This window comes from Phymastichus coffea, unplaced genomic scaffold (assembly GCF_024137745.1).
Source record: "Phymastichus coffea isolate CEN01 unplaced genomic scaffold, Cenicafe_Pcof_1.1 PCOF00274, whole genome shotgun sequence".
In the NCBI taxonomy this organism is placed as follows: Eukaryota; Metazoa; Arthropoda; class Insecta; order Hymenoptera; family Eulophidae; genus Phymastichus; species Phymastichus coffea.
This window is the reverse complement of record NW_026707085.1, coordinates 45,265-62,551: the sequence shown is the minus strand read 5'-3', so window position 1 is coordinate 62,551 and position 17,287 is coordinate 45,265. Positions and strand designations below refer to the sequence as shown.

Here is a 17,287-nt window from a genome sequence, read left to right as displayed (position 1 = left end):
ATGTCTTAAAACTACCTGCATATGTGAAATGACTATTAGTTATACTCGTATTTTTATAATTTGCAAACTCCAGTTGACCTAAAATTTTCTTGTTTATATTGCGCTGTACAGTCGGAATGTGGTAAATTAACGCGTTCCTCTTGATTGTTTCTACGTTTAATACGTATGTATATATGTATATACATAAACTGAATGATCGTCATCAATATTTTTAGGCATTTGATTGATCATTGCATTAAAATTAGTTTTCAAACTAAAAAAAAGGTTAAATATTTGAATTGCTAAGTTATAAAAATGAAATGTTTTTGGCATCAACTTCAAATTCTTCTTTATTTTTAGGTTATATTTTATGTTTTACTAAATAATATTTTTATTGTTAATTTAACTTATTTAAATCAACATTGGTTTTATGACGGACATAATCAGTGTAACCGTGCAAGCGCAACGTCCAAGTACGCATGATCATCACAATAAAGTCTCAGCACCTTAGCACTGTTCCAGCGTATGCATTGACATATGCAGTTCTAAACTCCAGCTAGTGGGTAAAAATGGCAGCAGACGAAAAGTTAATTTTTTCGAAGATTGTCCAACATTTGGCAAGATCACTTGCCGCGATTAATAATACACCATGGGATAAGGTAATTCAAGATTATTTTGCTATATTTTTATTTTGTAAAAGTTCGCTTCTTTTGTTAATCAAGTAAGTAAATGATGTATTTACGGATTGTTGGGTTATAATTCACCTTGAGCTGTCAAAAGATTAGTTTTGTCATTCGTTTTAAATGCTGCATTTAAAAGGAAATGATCAATTAAATGTCATGACTTTTTTTACAATCTTTAATTCTGCTAATACTTATCTGATATTTTCTTAAGTTGATTTCTTCTAAAATTTGTATGTAGCTTTCAAATAAAATTATTACTTTGTAAAAATGAACTGCATAGAATAACTTCTGTATTTTGTAGGTAAATTGGCTTTTCAAAAGATGTCCCCAAGATTCTGGAGGTGTTTACAGATTAGACCAGAGAGGCCAAGATGCAACCATTGCACTTGGCATTTATTTATTGGAATCAAATCTACAGCACAGAGAACGAATAATCCCTTATCTACTTCGATTGTTGCGAGGTTTACCTAAAGCTGTATGGTTGGATGAATTGCCTTGCGTATTATTGGGCAGAGTTCCAGTAGCAGAACGCTTTAGCTTTTGTTTGAATACTCTTTTGAGTGATATAGCAGCAAGATGTGAACCAGTCAGAGAAGAAATTATTGCTACTCAAGTTGAGATTCTCGCAGTTCTAACTAATCTTGTGAGAGGATGTATGGATCAAAATAATGGAAGGGGAATGCAAGCAAAGAGTAAGATTAATCTAATATGTACAACTAATAATTCAATAATTTAGTATTAACAAATATTTTATTTTACAGTAACACTATGCAAATGCTATGTATCTATTTTAATTGGATTGGCAAGATCAATGGGACGTTTTGCTTGTAGTGGACCTCCATTACTTTGTAGAATTTTTCCACGTCCAGAGCCACCAATGCCAGAGTACAAAACTGAAAATCCACTTTTCTCAGAGAAGAAACAGCATAACTTCACCAATTTTAGGTCTATTATTCCTCGTTCTTTGAGTAACAGTCTAAATTCCCAATTGAGCACTAGCTCTGGTCAGACAAGTTTTCAATCTAGCACTGAAAGTTCTACTATAAAAAAACCATTTTTAAAATCTTATTTATCTGTACCATATGACCCAAAGATTTACTTTTTCAATCGATATGGCTCTAGTTTTAATCAATTCCCTCAAATGCGATGCAATGATGAGCTACAGAAGAAAATAGGTTTACAGTTCAGTGTTATACATTTACAAAGTATTCTTGCTCTAGCCAAAAAATTACTTACCAAAGAAACTTTATCATTCCTTGATGATGAGGCACAGCAGGTACATTATCAGGTTTATTATTTTGTTGGAAAAATAGAATGCTTTTATACTTTTTATAATTACAGGTCTATTCATCACGACTTGTACAGATTTTTCCTTATCGAACATTTAGTGAAACTATGAATTTAGTTATGGTAGCTCTTTTACGAGAATTACTGCAAGGTCAACACGATTTACCTGCTCCCTTCACTAGAGATATTCAAGAGTTTATGAAAGGGCTTTTTTTATCAGGACAAACTGAACTTCAATCAAGACAACAGCATGATGCCAGTGAAAGAGAAGATATGGATACAGATTATAAAACTGTTAATAGATTTAAAATGAATGTTATGGCTAATTCTGCTTGTGTCGATATTTTAGTATGGGCTATTGGTGATGAAACAGGTTGGTTTATTTTTTACTTTGTTGCAAACAATGATAATTTATGTTTACAAATATATAAATGTAAATAAATAAATTATGTTAGATCAATTAAACACTTTGTCTTCAAAAAGTGCTCATTTTTAATTAAACATTTATGTTTTTTACACTGCTGTAGTTTTTAAATTCAATCCTTTGAAGTCATTAAAAATTTAAACTTCGATATATTCCATTATTTAGGAATTAAGTGATCTTTTACAATATTAGAGTAAAAGATGAATTATGCAAGTAAATGGTAATATACTATTTTACAGTAAAAGGCGAATATGATCTATCTGCATTATTTGCAGATCTTCATTCCATGCTGCTTGGTGCCGGTATCCTTGTTTATTTTTCCATTTTAGTTTTGTGTTGATTATTTTGTTTTTAAACTTTTTATTACTTTATAGATTCCTTTAACTAATGCTTATGGATATACTTACATGACTACAAATGAGCCTAAAGAATTTTAATCCCGTTTTCACAAATATCTGAATTTTTATGTGTGTGGGTGTGTGTGATATTGTGAAATTAAACTAGATGTAGTGATGGTCATCTATTTTTTCTTTCTAATTGTTTCTATTACAAATTTACAGGTGCCGACAGTTTATGCAGTCGATTGACAGAAAAGATATATTCGAATTACAGTCACAAATTAGTTTTAGCACACATGCCATTGTTGATGGTATGTCTTGATGGGTTGGGTAAACTCGCTCAAAAATTTCCGAATATTGCCAGTACGTCGATATACAATCTGAGGGATTTTCTAGTCACACCATCGCCGATCCTTTTGAAATTACACAAACAATGCTACGAGCAATCATCGAGAAACCATTTCAAAATACCTGGTGATAAGATTGAAAAAACAAATAAATATTTGAAATTCATCAATCATAATCGTGATAAATACGTATGGTGTTTCAGATAAAAATGGCGGTATTTTCTTAAAAGAGAAGCTAAATCCAACTCAACTAGCTTTTGAAACTCTGAGAGATGCGGCTATCAGAAACCTTTGCATTGCTCTCGAAGCTGCTTATTCTGTAGATTCTGATTGTGTACCCGCGCTTGTCGCAAGTGTATCAAATAGACTTTTTACTGCTGAGAAAAATAATAGGTATGTTTTTTTCTGAACTGTTTTTATCTATTTATCACGTTACAATATTTTTTAATTTATTTGTATTTTATAGCGAAAACGACGAGGGTTTGATAAGCGATTTAGTTTCGACGAACATAGTGATAATGATGGGCCATGTAGCTGTGGCTCTAAAGAATAAACCGAAGTCTACACGACCGATATTACAATTTTTCCAACAGCGTTTCTGCCACACTCCCAGCAGGCCTGACGTGGATACTTTGATTGTCGACCAACTGGGTTGCATGGTTATAGCAAAATGCGACGAAAAGGTATCTTAAATAACTCATTAAGAGAAAAAGATGTTGACTGCTATTTGGCCAACAACATGACCAAAGATGAACTGCCGTGAAACGACCGTTGATCAGAATTCAACATTGCAGATACACGAGGAAATAATGCGAATGTTCTCGCACTCTTTGTCATCGAACGACGACCGCAAGCAGTACCGCCATGTATGCGGTGCGGTAACCAATGCCTTAGCCAACATAGCAGCAAATCTCGAAGGCGAAAAGGAAATAAACAATCTACTGCTGAAGCTACTTGAACTTTTCGTTCAGCTTGGTCTCGAAGACAAACGTACTTCCGACAAAGCTGGCACGGTTAGCAATGTGGCTCCGGTACGTTATCTTTGAAGATTTTTCCGCGTGGTCAAATTATTAACGAAAGCTCATATGTGTATTTTCAGAGGGGACGCAGTAACGCCGGTAATCTAGGAGTCCTGATACCCGTAATCGCGATTCTGTTGCGACGGTTACCACCGATTCGCAACCCGCGGCAGCGGGTTTTCAAGCTCTTTAAGGACTTCTGGCTTTACTGCGTTATACTGGGCTTTGCCTCAGACTCGCTGCCACGTCTTTGGCCTGCCGATTGGCATGAAGGTGTCAAAGAGATTGCCGTCAAGTCACCTTATCTCGTTTCCGCGGACACGAATACAAGAATCGAGATGCGTGAGTTGCAATATACTGCCGCTGTGCGTAACGATACTGTGTCGATGAACGAATTACAAGAGCTTAGGAGTCAAATTCTTAAGATGAACAGCAGGTTTGTGACGATAAACGTCTCGAGAAGTCTGAAAGCACAAGGGCTTATATTTTTTAACTATTCTTGTTGTTAGTCTCTTTGGAGAAATTCGCCATGAGAAATTAAAAGAAAAATGAATGGTCATTCCAGGTCAAGTGAAATAACTGCATTCGTTCAAAAAATGCAATTCGCTCAGTGTACTTACCTGTTGTCAGTGTACTATCTGGAAACATTGAGAGTAGCTAACAGTCCAGAACCAAGTCTTCAGCCGATAATGGAGTATCTTAGTGACACCGAGTTACAAAAAGATAAGAATGGTATGTGGCAGTGCATCTGCAGTGTTGGCGACGCCGTGTTTACCAAGTTCAAGGACGTGATGCAGCGCAAACCGAAGAATGAGCAACGCGAACGCGAGCTCGAAAAACACGCTCAGTTCCTGCTCGTATACTTCAATAACGTCCACAAGCAGATTAGACGCGTTGCTGACAAGTATTTGTCGGCATTGGTTGATGCTTTCCCTCACCTGCTGTGGAATTGCCGAGTACTTTGGTGCATGCTGGATATATTGCAGGTACTCTCGTTTTCATTACAGCTCGATCCCAACGAGGAAACGCCACAGCTCAAGGTTCCCGAGACCACTTACAGCATTCAATTGATGGAAAGAATTGAAGACCGAGAGGTACGCTCTTAATTTTATGGCTTTTAATCATTGATTTATCTCGCAAATAAAACTTCAAACCACACATAATTTCCAGAGCATTGTCAAAGACTTTACCGCTAGATGCAAAGGCATCGTTCAAGAGGCCATGAAATGGGCACCGCAAGCGACACGATCTCATCTCCAAGAGTACATCAAACAATTTCAATCATCCGGCTTGTGTCACCACTCAGGTTTAGCTTTAGCTATGGACTCGGTTCTCGAACTCGTAGACTTGTCGAGCCATGGACCAGCAATGGGACCACAAGGCACGAGCAACTCCCTTGACAAGCGCCCGCGCATGAAGGGCGCAAGCTCGTGGTTGTTGCTGCTGATGACGACACGCTCGTGGTACGCCGGCGAAGTCGCCGGCATCTTAAATCTAGTCCGCGGCGATACTCCCGATCAGCCCAGCGACGAGGAGATCACCAACACGGTCGTCAACCGGCTTATTGACGAGCTGTGGCGTGCCTGTCGAAAGGGCGATGAAAACGAGCATCACAGTGCTCTGTGGCGAGCGACTGCTCTGCTTATTTCGATTCCCGGAATACACAGGAGGCTGCTACACACGGTAGCGTGCTCGCAGATAGAATTGTTTACTCGCACGACCATGAACACCGCCGTCGAGTGCTGGCAGTGGATGTTAACCGCTCGGCCGGACCTCAAGCTGCGTTTCCTACAGGAGATGCTCGCCGCATGGCAGTACACCGTAGACAAACGTATGGGCGTGTTTTCAGTCGAGGAGGAACAGGTCAATCCTTTGGCCGTGTATGAGGGCTGCAAACTCGGGCCGAATCCTCCGTTAGTCAAACCACATGAGATTTGGGTAAGCTTCATCGTAGATCTCGCCGAGACGGCAAAGTATTGCTGCCAGGAGACCGTCGAGATGATAGCTCTCTTGCTACATCGCTCGCTGCCTATGACCGTGGGCTCGTTCAAGGACGAGCTACACTTGAATCGCCACGTCGCCGCTGTCGGCGTACGCTTCAAGCTACTATCCTGCGGACTGCTCTTGCTTCAAGGCGACATTTTGCCGCGCTCGCTCAGCAAAAACGTGCTTCGCGAGCGTGTTTACTGCAATTGCCTCGATTACTTCTGTCGTGAACGACAAACGCCGACTCAAGAACTCGACCAACTGCGTGACGATATCGCTACGTTGATTCGTTTCTGGCAAGTGATGCACAGCGAAAAAAAGTACTTGATGATGTCGAACGCCGAGGCAGAGCTCGATCTTATCAGACATCCACCGCCAGTTGACTCGCTTCTCAGCACGACCATTGGGGCTGCAGCTGGAGCTAGTATGGCTGCTGCTGCGGCTGATGTTGCTCGATCACCCGCTTCCAGCTGGATAAGCACGGTACCTCTTTCCGCGAGCAGTAATACCTTAAGTAAACGCAGCAATCGTAGTAAACGTCTCGTTGCGGCTAATCTCTATGTCAAGGACTATATAAGGAAAAGAAACCTCATTCTCGAGCTACTAGCTGTCGAGATTGAGATGTTGCTGGTTTGGGCAAATCCAGGTAGTAGACAAGAGCTTGCGATACCAGGCGAACAAAGCATCGCCGAGTGGCGATCGAAGTCGATGACCGACCGTTGGCGCGATTACACTCGCTTGGCTTGGGAAATTAGCCCTGTGCTTGCGATCTTCTTACCGGTGCGTTTGAAGAACGCGGACTCGATCATCAAAGAAGTTTGTAGGCTCGTGCAGCTACAGCCTGTGCAAGTGATGCACGTTTCCGAAGCTCTGCAGTATCTTGTCACCACGGAGACTCTTCTGAACGACACTCCCAAGGTAAATATTTGTCATGTTTCAAATCAAAACCCTCATATAAGTGTGTATGCTTTATCGTTGTTTGAATTATAGCTGGTATACATGTTGACGTGGGCAAGATGCTTGCCAATCGAAGCATTGGCATACTTCTCGAGGCAGTTCCCGCATCATCCGATTTCCGCTCAATTCGCAGTCAACGTATTGGAAAGCTACCCAGCTGATGCGGTACTGTTTTACATTCCACAACTTGTGCAAGCCGTGAGGCATGATTCTATGGGTTACGTAACCGAGTTTATCAAAGCCATCGCCAAACGCTCACAGGTACGTTGCTTGAAAATATATAAGTAGAAATACGACGTATGGTTAATGGATAAATATTGCGATAATCTACAGATTGTGGCTCATCAACTCATATGGAACATGCATACAAATATGTACATGGACGAAGACAAACAAGTAAAAGATCCCGTTCTTTTCGATACGCTGGACGCGCTCGTTAAGAATATTCTGGGTGCTTTGTCGGGACCAGCCAAGCAGTTCTATGAACGAGAATTTGACTTCTTTGAGAAAATAACCAACATATCTGGCGAAATCAGGCCTTATCCGAAAGGCCCTGAGCGAAAGCAGGCTTGCCTTGATGCTTTGAGGAAAATTGAAGTACAGCCTGGCTGCTATCTGCCTTCGAATCCTGAAGCGATGGTCATTGATATTGATAAGGATAGTGGCACGCCTATGCAGAGTGCCGCGAAAGCTCCGTTCTTGGCGAGATTCAAAGTGCAACGTTACGGTATCAAAGAGTTGGAGAACATTGCAATGGCGGTGTCTGCTAATGGTAGGGTAGAGGTCAAGAGTTCCGGCGAAGAGACATGGCAAGCTGCTATCTTCAAAGTCGGAGACGATGTGAGACAAGATATGTTAGCTTTACAAGTTATCAGCATTTTTAAGCATGTTTTTGAACAAGTTGGGCTTAATCTATTCCTGTTCCCATACCGAGTTGTCGCTACCGCACCTGGAGTAAGTGCTTATTCTATTCACTGCTTCGGTCATTAAGCTGACGTGAAGAGAAAACTGATTTATATATATTTTTCAGTGTGGCGTTATCGAGTGCGTGCCTGATGCAAAGTCACGTGATCAACTTGGTCGACAAACTGACTACGGGATGCACGAGTACTTTGTTTCGGTACACGGGGATGAGTCATCCAAAGCCTTCCAAAACGTTCGACGTAATTTCGTTAAATCCATGGCAGCTTACAGTGTCATTACTTATCTGCTTCAAATCAAAGACAGACACAACGGCAATATAATGATTGACAAACAAGGTCACATTATTCATATCGATTTTGGATTCATGTTCGAAAGCTCTCCAGGTGGAAATTTAGGTTTTGAACCTGATATTAAACTTACGGATGAAATGGTTCTGGTTATGGGTGGAAAAATGGAGGCTGCTCCATTTAAATGGTTTATGGAACTTTGTGTCCAAGCGTTTCTAGCAATAAGGTATATTTTCTCTTACAATTTACTTTTGACTTAGTCAACAGACCATACGTCATTTGTCTTTTCATTTCAGGCCCTATCAAGAAGCTATTATATCGTTGGTTTCCCTCATGCTTGATACTGGCCTACCTTGTTTCCGGGGCCAAACTATCAAATTATTAAGAAGCCGTTTCGCGCCAATGGCTACTGATCGCGAAGCGGCCACTTTCATGGTTAATGTTATCAGAAACAGTTATTTGAATTTCCGTACTAAGACTTATGATATGATACAATACTATCAGAATCAAATTCCGTATTAATTGAAACATGAAAGCTTCTTCAAAATCTTATTTGTAACATATATACGATAACATTAATTTGATGGTAAATTTGAAACATAGACAACGTTGAAAGTCCACAATTTTACATTTTTTTTGTGACAGTATTATGCAAAATATTGTATGTTTCTCTTTCAATTAATTCTTTTGACTCTATATTATTTTATGCTTAGTGAACAATGTACTTAATAAGATGCAACATTCCTGCATGTAACAGTGATTTGTGAATAGCACTAGATTAATAATATATTGAAGTTGTTGAGATCAATTTTATTTTTATTCGTCATTCCTAATTGTTACGCATAAGTAATGTATATACTACTGTGATTTTGGGTAAAAAACTGTTTGGATTTTTCTCTGAAAATATATATGGTTGATTGTTAAATACACAGGTATGATTAACAATTTATTATTTTTCCTTTGTATTTGTTGAAAATGTATCCTATCCTTAAATTAGTTTATTTTTTAAATTTCAGTTGGCAAAATTATGTTTTCTCCTAGGTGAAAAAAATCTTTAAGTATTTGAAAGTAAGATATTCATAACTATTCACATCTACCTTTATTGATTTTTCCAGTAGCTATCAGCAATGAAATCTAATAGTTTTTATTCCAAGAAAAGAAAATTGATCAACTTTTCTTACATAACATTGTACCACACTAAGTATTTACACTGACTAAATAAAAATTTACCTAAATTATCAACACTTTAATAATCATTTTATTTTAATTACAATCTGCCTTATTCTGGGTTGTAAAATTTTCCAGGAGTAATAAGTTTATTTTCTGAAGGTTCTTTTCTGTAACAAAAAATATTCAAGACTTATGGACATATACTCAAATATATTATAAATCTTATTTAAAACTCAAAGATTTTTGAACAATCAGAATATACAAATACAAATAAACCAAAAATTGTTTACATTATGACGCAACAAAAATGGAATCTTAATTTTCTATGTATCCACAATATACTGTACAATTAATTTAATATCATGTGAGATAGATCTCGATAGATAGATGATAGATTTTTCAAAATTATTGCTTAAATCTACTTAAGTGAACTTAAGTACTTACTTAGACTGTAATTGTTTAGTTATATCAACTACTTCTGGTGGCTGGACTTCTCGTCGACCATCTCTTGTGTAGTAATAAATGTCTGTAAGTTTAGCATAAGGTCCACCAGGTAGATTTGGTTGTGGTTGAGTACGAGCAGCTAGTTTGTCAGTAAATCTGAGAGGATTGGCTTTTAAGGGTCTCTGAAATTCATACCATTAATATTGAATGATTTTTGAGATCTATAAATTATTACAATCCTTATCATCGCATAAATTTTGAAAATGTATTCATTTCTTTATGAAAACATTGATTTTCAAAACAATATATATTGTAGAAACTATTTATTCATGAAAATTCATGATAGAATAATTCTAGAATTCACTTACACCTCTGAGAATTCCACGAAGTAAATTAATGAGGGGACCAACATCTCGGTTTGGCAATGTGCGTGACATTTTGTAATATAACACTAAAAATTTATTAGCCTTAAAAAATTAAAAACTGATCAATGTAAAAACAGTTGCTATGGTGTTCCAGTTCTTAACTATAAATATTGGTTATGCGGGCTCAATATATATCGTCTGCTAACTGCTTTCAGTTTTTAGGGTTATAATTCTAGGGATTGTAGTCGACTGTTTTAAGAGCGGGAAGCTTAAGAAACTGTCGAGTTGTATTATAAATGTGTCATAATATCAATTACTAATACTTGTCGGAACCTTTAATAACATAAATTTTATGTATTTCAATAAAGATTTTCCGAAAGTAACGTGTCTAGATACATAAATATGTAAATTTGATTAAATAAAACTGGTTATTGATTTATGAAGTCAACTATAATTTATTATTTCCATCAAGTGATTGAGTATTGATCTCGACTTAAGGTCAGTATGTAGTATTACGTAAAATATTTTTATTATATATTATCATTATTGTTTGTGCTTTTTTCTTAAAGTATAGTGGAGTAAGAATTATGCACAGTGTTCGAAAAATGATTAAACGTTAAAGAATAAGCAAAGTATTTGCTTTACTATTTTTAAATATTCAACTTCATGAACGTTGGCGACTTAAGTATTTCAAAGCTTAAATTACATATTTTACTCTAAAATTTACTTATCTGCGTTTTTCACGTGTAAGGAAAAACTACATTAGAAACTAGATTTGACAGTTTGACGAATATTTTATCTTTTTTTAATAAAGCACATACTTTAATCAAATTCAGTTATTTCTAATACGAAATTTTTAAGCTGGTAAATAAAATATATGAATAAGAAAATTAACGTTACTTTTAGATAAATGCGTATTTCAAGTTGATCAAGTTACCGTTGATACACAAAAAAAAATCTTATCATTCTTAGACATCAATATTTTCTGTAACGTCTCAATTGATAGAGTGAACGTTATTGTAACATCAGTATGTTTCGATAGAGCCATGTTCTATATTATTTTAAAATAGCTTTATCGCTAGATTAAACAATAAATTGATAATTATGTCGAGGAATTCATTCAAATATATAAATGAATTTGGTCGGATATAATAAACGTACTTATATTACAAATAGCCATCGACAAAATAATACATACGGCGTCTGTTTGTCAAACTTTTATTCCGATCAATAATGTTATCTACATATTGCACAGTATCTGTAATTATATTTAGTTAATGTATTATCTTGCTCACTATTACTAACAGACGTGACTAATATTAGCTTTTATAAATGGATTTTTCTATCAAGTGATATATACTACTTTTGATAATTGTAACTTAATCAATTTCATCTACAATTGTTGACATAAGATCACATTTTACTTGGCTAGTTTTCATTTAATATTATTTTCTGGTTATTCGTATGTGTTTATATATATCATCCATTTTCATCAATAGAGTAAGAAAATTCATGAAATAGTTAATCGATGCTTAATGGATTATGAGCACCAAATAATTCACGTCAAATTAACTGTTGAGCATTGCATTTATACACGTACCCCGTGCTTCAAATGAGATCTTATAGTAATTTATTGTTTGAGCTACATCAGTTTGCCAATCATTTATTACGTGTCAATTGTTGAGTATACTGTTTTTACACTTTTCTCGATCAGTAAATCAATTTCCACTATAAGTACAAAATATTTCATTTGGTGTCGAATTGTAAATAGCAATTGCTCTTTGTTTATATTGTAGGTGCTATACTAGATCTACCTTGATATGATGTTGGAATATAAATAATAAACGAATCATTTTATGATCAGTCATCATGAGCATTTATTATAAATAATTAGTGTAATTTCAATGACATTTCAACAAAGCTCTAAAAAATTCCCGATCAACGGTTTCGTTATAAAATATTAATGTGTTGTAGAAAAAGATCATTCTTAAGTACACAAATATAGATTGGAAATGATAATTAATATAATGTTGAAACTATAAAATATGTACTACAACCATTTATCTTATTGTGTATTTAATTTTAATAATGCATTCAAATGTTATTACGATGAGTTATTTGCATTGAAAAATGTGATGAATTCTATTTGTAGCGCATGCTAATTATTGAACTAATTTCCATTGATCAAATCAATATACCGTGTAACTATGTATATCGCTAAATGAATTTATATCCCGACTTTCTGAAGGCACCATTGTTTGGCTCTCTGTACATACAGTGTAATAGTTGCAACAGTAGATCAATTTAGAATGTTTATAGCTGGGAATATATACGACGAAATGATGTTTGGGAAGTGTTTATTTTACTTTTTCAAAATATTTGGTGTAGCGACAACCAGTGTAAACGCTTCTTGCAAAAGCAAAAGTGATTCTCGTCACAGTATTTTTACCGCTTCCAAATTGGGCATCGTCTATAACATATCTCTCTGTATACTTTTGGTGCCATCCAATTATGTTTCTATTTTATCTCATTTTTACAATAATAATAAACGAAGTAGAAACTTTTTCGAAAAAATATTTGACGAATCAAGCGCTTGCATTGCGTTGTCAGCTACCGTACTCGTTTTGATTAAATTTGGATTCTCGCAGAGAGATATAATTAGTATCTCTGAGAAAATGAACGGAATCAGGAAATCAAATTTAATCATAAACGGAAAAATGTATAACGAAGAGCTCGTCTTTAAAAATATAACTATTATGTTTCTCATAATTATATCATTGTGGAGCCTCTCAACAGCTGCCTTGTATATGGCTAACGAAACGTTTATCTTTCTTGTGACCATACCTTCTTGTATAGACAATTTCATTGTCACTGCAGTAATATTGCAGTACTGCGCTATTCTACAGTTTCTCGAGCGACCCTTTAGCATCATCAATAGCGAGTTGTTAGATTTTTCAACGAATATTGCCACTGCGCTACCTTCGCAAAAGCTTATTCTTCGAAGCATCAAATCGACCAAATTATCGGAAATACGACAGTTGTACGAAGCGCTATACGACGTTTCTAGATGTATATCGGATTTTTATTCCGGACCAATGTTACTTTGCATTTTACAAATTATAGTCACTTGCACTTACTCAGCTTACTTTTTGGCCAAACCGATTGTTCTTGGAAAAATGATACCCATACTCGATATTATAAACGGCCTGTGCTTTGGGTTAGTGTATGTGGTCCTTCTCGTTATCTTGACAAACTGTGTTACAGCTACTGTTACCGAGGCAAGGGCCGAACATTGCTTATGTAACACCTTATTTAAATGAAATCGTTTCACATTTTAATAATTACTGTTGAATTTATAGAGCAAAAAAACTGGGGAAATTATCAACAAGTATCTGATGAATCAAGCTAATATAAGGTTAATAGAAGAGGTAAGATTATACTAATATGTTATCTGAATGATCGACGGAAATGATAGACTCATTTGATTCAACAGTTGAACCAGTTTTCCCATTATCTAGTACATGCCAAGGTTGAGTTTACTGTCTATAAACTTTTTTCTTTGGATCAATCTTTACTTGTGTCGGTATGTAGCATTACACAATTCGGAAAGTATTACTATTTTATTGATTATGAAATTTATTTACAGATTTTAGGTGCTACGTCGACTTATCTAGTTGTAATTTTGCAGTTTCAGTGAGCTAATCGCGAATGTAAGAATACAACTTTGTCCCGATGAACAATTCATTAAATTGCGGTAAAACAATGTAGGATAAATAAAAACCATGAAAAACTATTACATCAAGTTATTATTCGAGCGAAATAAACATAGACAGCAGCTTCTACGCTGTGTTACACTTATGTTGATTATGTCGTTTGATATGGTTACTTACTTCAGTCAAGTCGTAATCATTGTTTTGTATTTCACCAAAAAACAACGATTTAAAATCAGCCATGATTTGCAACATTTTCTAAAATCAAATCAGTTTAAAAAATAATGTTTGTTCGTCGATTAGTCTATATTATTACAAATTCTTTAGAATAGCATGTATGACTGTAAAAAAGATATAAGGGAAAACCCTGAATCGATCAACATTTATTCGCAGTTTTGAAAGTAGGCGTTACACATAATGCTTGTTTATTGTTTATCGTCGTAGTGTCAACTTGCTTTGGTATAGAAGTTACGTATGAGTTTTATCATCAGAAAACGGTGGTATTTGACCAATATTATAGCGTAGCTATGGACTATTTATCACTGGCCATTGCTACTTAGTATTCAATAGTAGTTCTTAATAGCAAACTATATAAAGAAAATCTAATTTTTATGGTGCATAAAAATTAATACTCTTTACTTGAAAAGTGAATTTTTTTTTATTCTTTGCTCGTCTGTATAACCAGCCTCGTTACCACTGCTTTGATAATGCAATACAATACTGAATTAAAATTTTTAGCAAGACTGTTCAAAGTTATCAATGACGAATTAATTGAAATAACAAGAGAATCAATCACGTACATACATGATTATCTTCGTCAACTGAAATCAAAACATGAGCTTGTGACAGTAGAGCAATCGTTGCAAATTCGACGATTATACAATGCACTATATAATATTTCGCAGGCAGTATCAAAATTTTATTCTCTGCCGATAATGCTGTCTTTTAAATACCTTCGGAGCTGTTATTTGTTCGGTCTATTACGTCACCAAACCAATCTCTTTAAGAAGAGCTGCTCTACCGACTCTATTATTTATAGATGGGTTATCTTATGGCATAGTTTACGGGTCATTGTTGATTGCGTTGACACAATGTGTTGCTATAATTACATCCGAGGTATGTATATACTTCCGAACATATTATTCAACAAATTTTTATTTCATGTTAGACTTATTGTGTAGTATTACAAATATTTTATTCTGTATTATTATATTCTGAAACAGAGTAGGATAGGAGACATTGTAAATCAATGTTCGATGAATTCTGAAAACCAGATAATCGTAGAGAAGGTAAAACAAATATTTCGAATGTATTGTTTTGATGATATTGTCGAATCAACAAATGCATGCATTTTGATTAAGTATCAGTTGAATCAATTTTCAAATTATTCGATGCATGCAAAAGTTGAATTCACAGTTTTCAAACTTTGTTCATTAGATCAATCTTTACTAATATCAGTACGTTTACCAATTTTATTTTAAAATTAATTTTATTATTTCAACTTCACCGTTTGATTTATTGAAGTAATTTTAGTAATTAGGTTTCAGGTACAACAATGACCTACAATATTAAGCAATAATTCTACAGCTTCAGCAGCCTGTTTGAATGTATTTTTTATCAAGCGATTCAGATAAATAATAGTGAATTTAGTAATTGCCATTTGTTTTAATGCTGCTGATAAAAAATCGAACACGTTTATGTCCATATAACACTTTCGAACGAAGAAACTTCATTATCTAATTGAAAGAACTTATTATCTTATGTATTCTCTATTTTCTTTCTCTCTTATCAGTTTAGATCCAGCAATATAATTTTTACTTAGAATAGGATTTCTCACATTAACGCGACGTACTACTACTATAACACCACTACTATATGTGTTATATATTGCACTTTATCTTTTAACGAGATCGACGTATTATTATGCTCTCTTCGTACATTCCTTACCTTATATTTATGGCTTCTAGCAAAAATACGCTTCCAGTCCGTATGTATCACTTGAATTATGTATGTGAATTGGTATATTTGAAAATGTTATCTCTTTACTATAAAGTATATTAAAAATTGGCAAGTGAACTTTTTTTGTCTTGTTTTTTTTATCGTACATACGTCATGACTACCTCATTCAAGTGATCGAGTGCAAGTGCGCTTGCCGGCATACTGAGGCGAGTAGTTGAAAACTGCAGAATTATACAGTTTTCCTCTAGAAGTTCTGGCCACCAAACGCGACCTTGGCCTTACCTTCTCTCTAACTTACTATCTTTTAGACTTTATCGTTTGCTACGACGTCACGAGGACATTACACCTTATAAACTTATTAATTGATTTATCCGGTTTCGGAAATTTTTCTCCGAAGAAATTTATTTTACGGAAAATTGTCCAAAATTATTGGATTAGTAGGATTTATTTATGTGCTCGATTAGAACTTGATTTCAACACCACAATGAATTCTACCATACGCTAATCAAGGGTAGAGTCGGATTTCTCTGTGAATTCGTCGGAACCTCTTTTGAAAAATAGACTAAATTTTATTTACGGAATGGAAAACAGGTTTCTTGCCAGTTATCAGTTTATAACGTGCATGAGAGACGACACAAGTTGAAAATAAAACTTTTACGGTATTTCTTTTCACTCTATGATCCCTTCTAACTCACTGCGCGCTACATTTCCATACTTTACAATGATTTTCATGTAGTTTTATTTCTGATAAAATTTCGTAACGGATTGGCCATCTTATAGTCTCTTTTGCAACCTATTACAAGTTCAAAAATGTTATGTTCAGTAAAAATTTTACTTTTTGTCGATTTCTTTATTTTTTCAGTCTTTGACTGATTAATACAAATCTGCGCAGTTTGTAAAACTTGTTTTGCCGACTCTGTATTGTATGCAAAAAAATTTTTAGTGAAAAAGCGCAAATCATAAAAATACAAATTTAAAGTTTACCAATGTGTAGTCGAATGTACAGTCGAATATGAGCTTACACAAGAAGAATTTCCTTTTGTATGTGGGAATTGTAAGATAACTTAAAAACTACAACTAAAAAAAATCAATAATAACAAACTTAGTAATTTATAACAAAAATTTAGTAATTCTAATACATTTACACTTTAATAAAAAACTGTTGAATGATCTTTCCTGCCCTTTATTTTTAGTTTCCGTTTGACAATTTTTTTGTTAGCTCATAAAACTCTTAATCTTTCGGTAATCTGTTGAAAATTTAAATAGTAGTAACGTAAGTACCGCTTTCGTACATCGTATAAGCTTTTGATCCAGACACAGTGGATAATTCAATTCAATTTTAAACTTCTTACTCGTATTGTATAACATAAAAATATAGTTATTAAAATAAAAAATATTAAGTATACAA

General features: G+C 34.9%; 2 protein-coding genes and 1 pseudogene across 4 annotated transcripts; 2 read left to right on the top strand and 1 right to left on the bottom strand.

The window, feature by feature from the left end:
* Positions 1-503: 503 nt before the first annotated feature.
* Positions 504-9,384, top strand: LOC131674663 (phosphatidylinositol 4-kinase alpha). Of its 3 annotated transcripts, none has more exons than XM_058953477.1 (17): positions 504-638; positions 964-1,354; positions 1,424-1,938; positions 2,004-2,322; positions 2,613-2,675; positions 2,934-3,185; positions 3,262-3,451; positions 3,525-3,741; positions 3,853-4,089; positions 4,158-4,513; positions 4,643-5,171; positions 5,248-6,981; positions 7,054-7,281; positions 7,354-7,974; positions 8,051-8,457; positions 8,528-9,163; positions 9,248-9,384. In XM_058953477.1, exons 1-16 carry the CDS (start codon positions 549-551, stop codon positions 8,751-8,753), a joined length of 6,375 nt encoding a protein of 2,124 aa, XP_058809460.1. In that variant the 5' UTR covers positions 504-548; the 3' UTR covers positions 8,754-9,163; positions 9,248-9,384. The 3 variants fall into 3 exon arrangements, with proteins under 3 accessions (XP_058809460.1, XP_058809459.1, XP_058809461.1); XM_058953476.1 differs by having other exon boundaries at positions 9,229-9,343; XM_058953478.1 differs by lacking the exons at positions 2,613-2,675; positions 9,248-9,384 and having other exon boundaries at positions 8,528-9,124.
* Positions 9,313-10,432, bottom strand: LOC131674665 (NADH dehydrogenase [ubiquinone] 1 alpha subcomplex subunit 7-like). The gene is made up of 3 exons (XM_058953479.1): positions 10,214-10,432; positions 9,846-10,027; positions 9,313-9,568 (listed from the first exon to the last, which is right to left on the bottom strand). The coding sequence occupies exons 1-3, from the start codon at positions 10,280-10,282 to the stop codon at positions 9,511-9,513; spliced, it is 309 nt and encodes a 102-aa protein (XP_058809462.1). The 5' UTR covers positions 10,283-10,432; the 3' UTR covers positions 9,313-9,510.
* Positions 10,433-14,627: 4,195 nt separating this feature from the next.
* Positions 14,628-15,401, top strand: LOC131674667 (uncharacterized; annotated as a pseudogene).
* The last annotated feature ends 1,886 nt before the right edge of the window (positions 15,402-17,287 follow it).

Excerpts from the sequence above, each read along its gene's own strand:
- LOC131674663 (XM_058953477.1), top strand. The coding sequence starts at position 549 with ATGGCAGCAGACGAAAAGTTAATTTTTTCGAAGATTGTCCAACATTTG. Across the intron at positions 3,186-3,261 it reads AAACCATTTCAAAATACCTG|ATAAAAATGGCGGTATTTTC; the intron begins GTGATAAGATTG and ends ATGGTGTTTCAG. Across the intron at positions 3,742-3,852 it reads TAGCAAAATGCGACGAAAAG|ATACACGAGGAAATAATGCG; the intron begins GTATCTTAAATA and ends TCAACATTGCAG.
- LOC131674665 (XM_058953479.1), bottom strand. The coding sequence starts at position 10,282 with ATGTCACGCACATTGCCAAACCGAGATGTTGGTCCCCTCATTAATTTA. Across the intron at positions 10,028-10,213 it reads TTCGTGGAATTCTCAGAGGT|AGACCCTTAAAAGCCAATCC; the intron begins GTAAGTGAATTC and ends TATGAATTTCAG. Across the intron at positions 9,569-9,845 it reads ACTAAACAATTACAGTCTAA|AAAAGAACCTTCAGAAAATA; the intron begins GTAAGTACTTAA and ends TTTTTGTTACAG.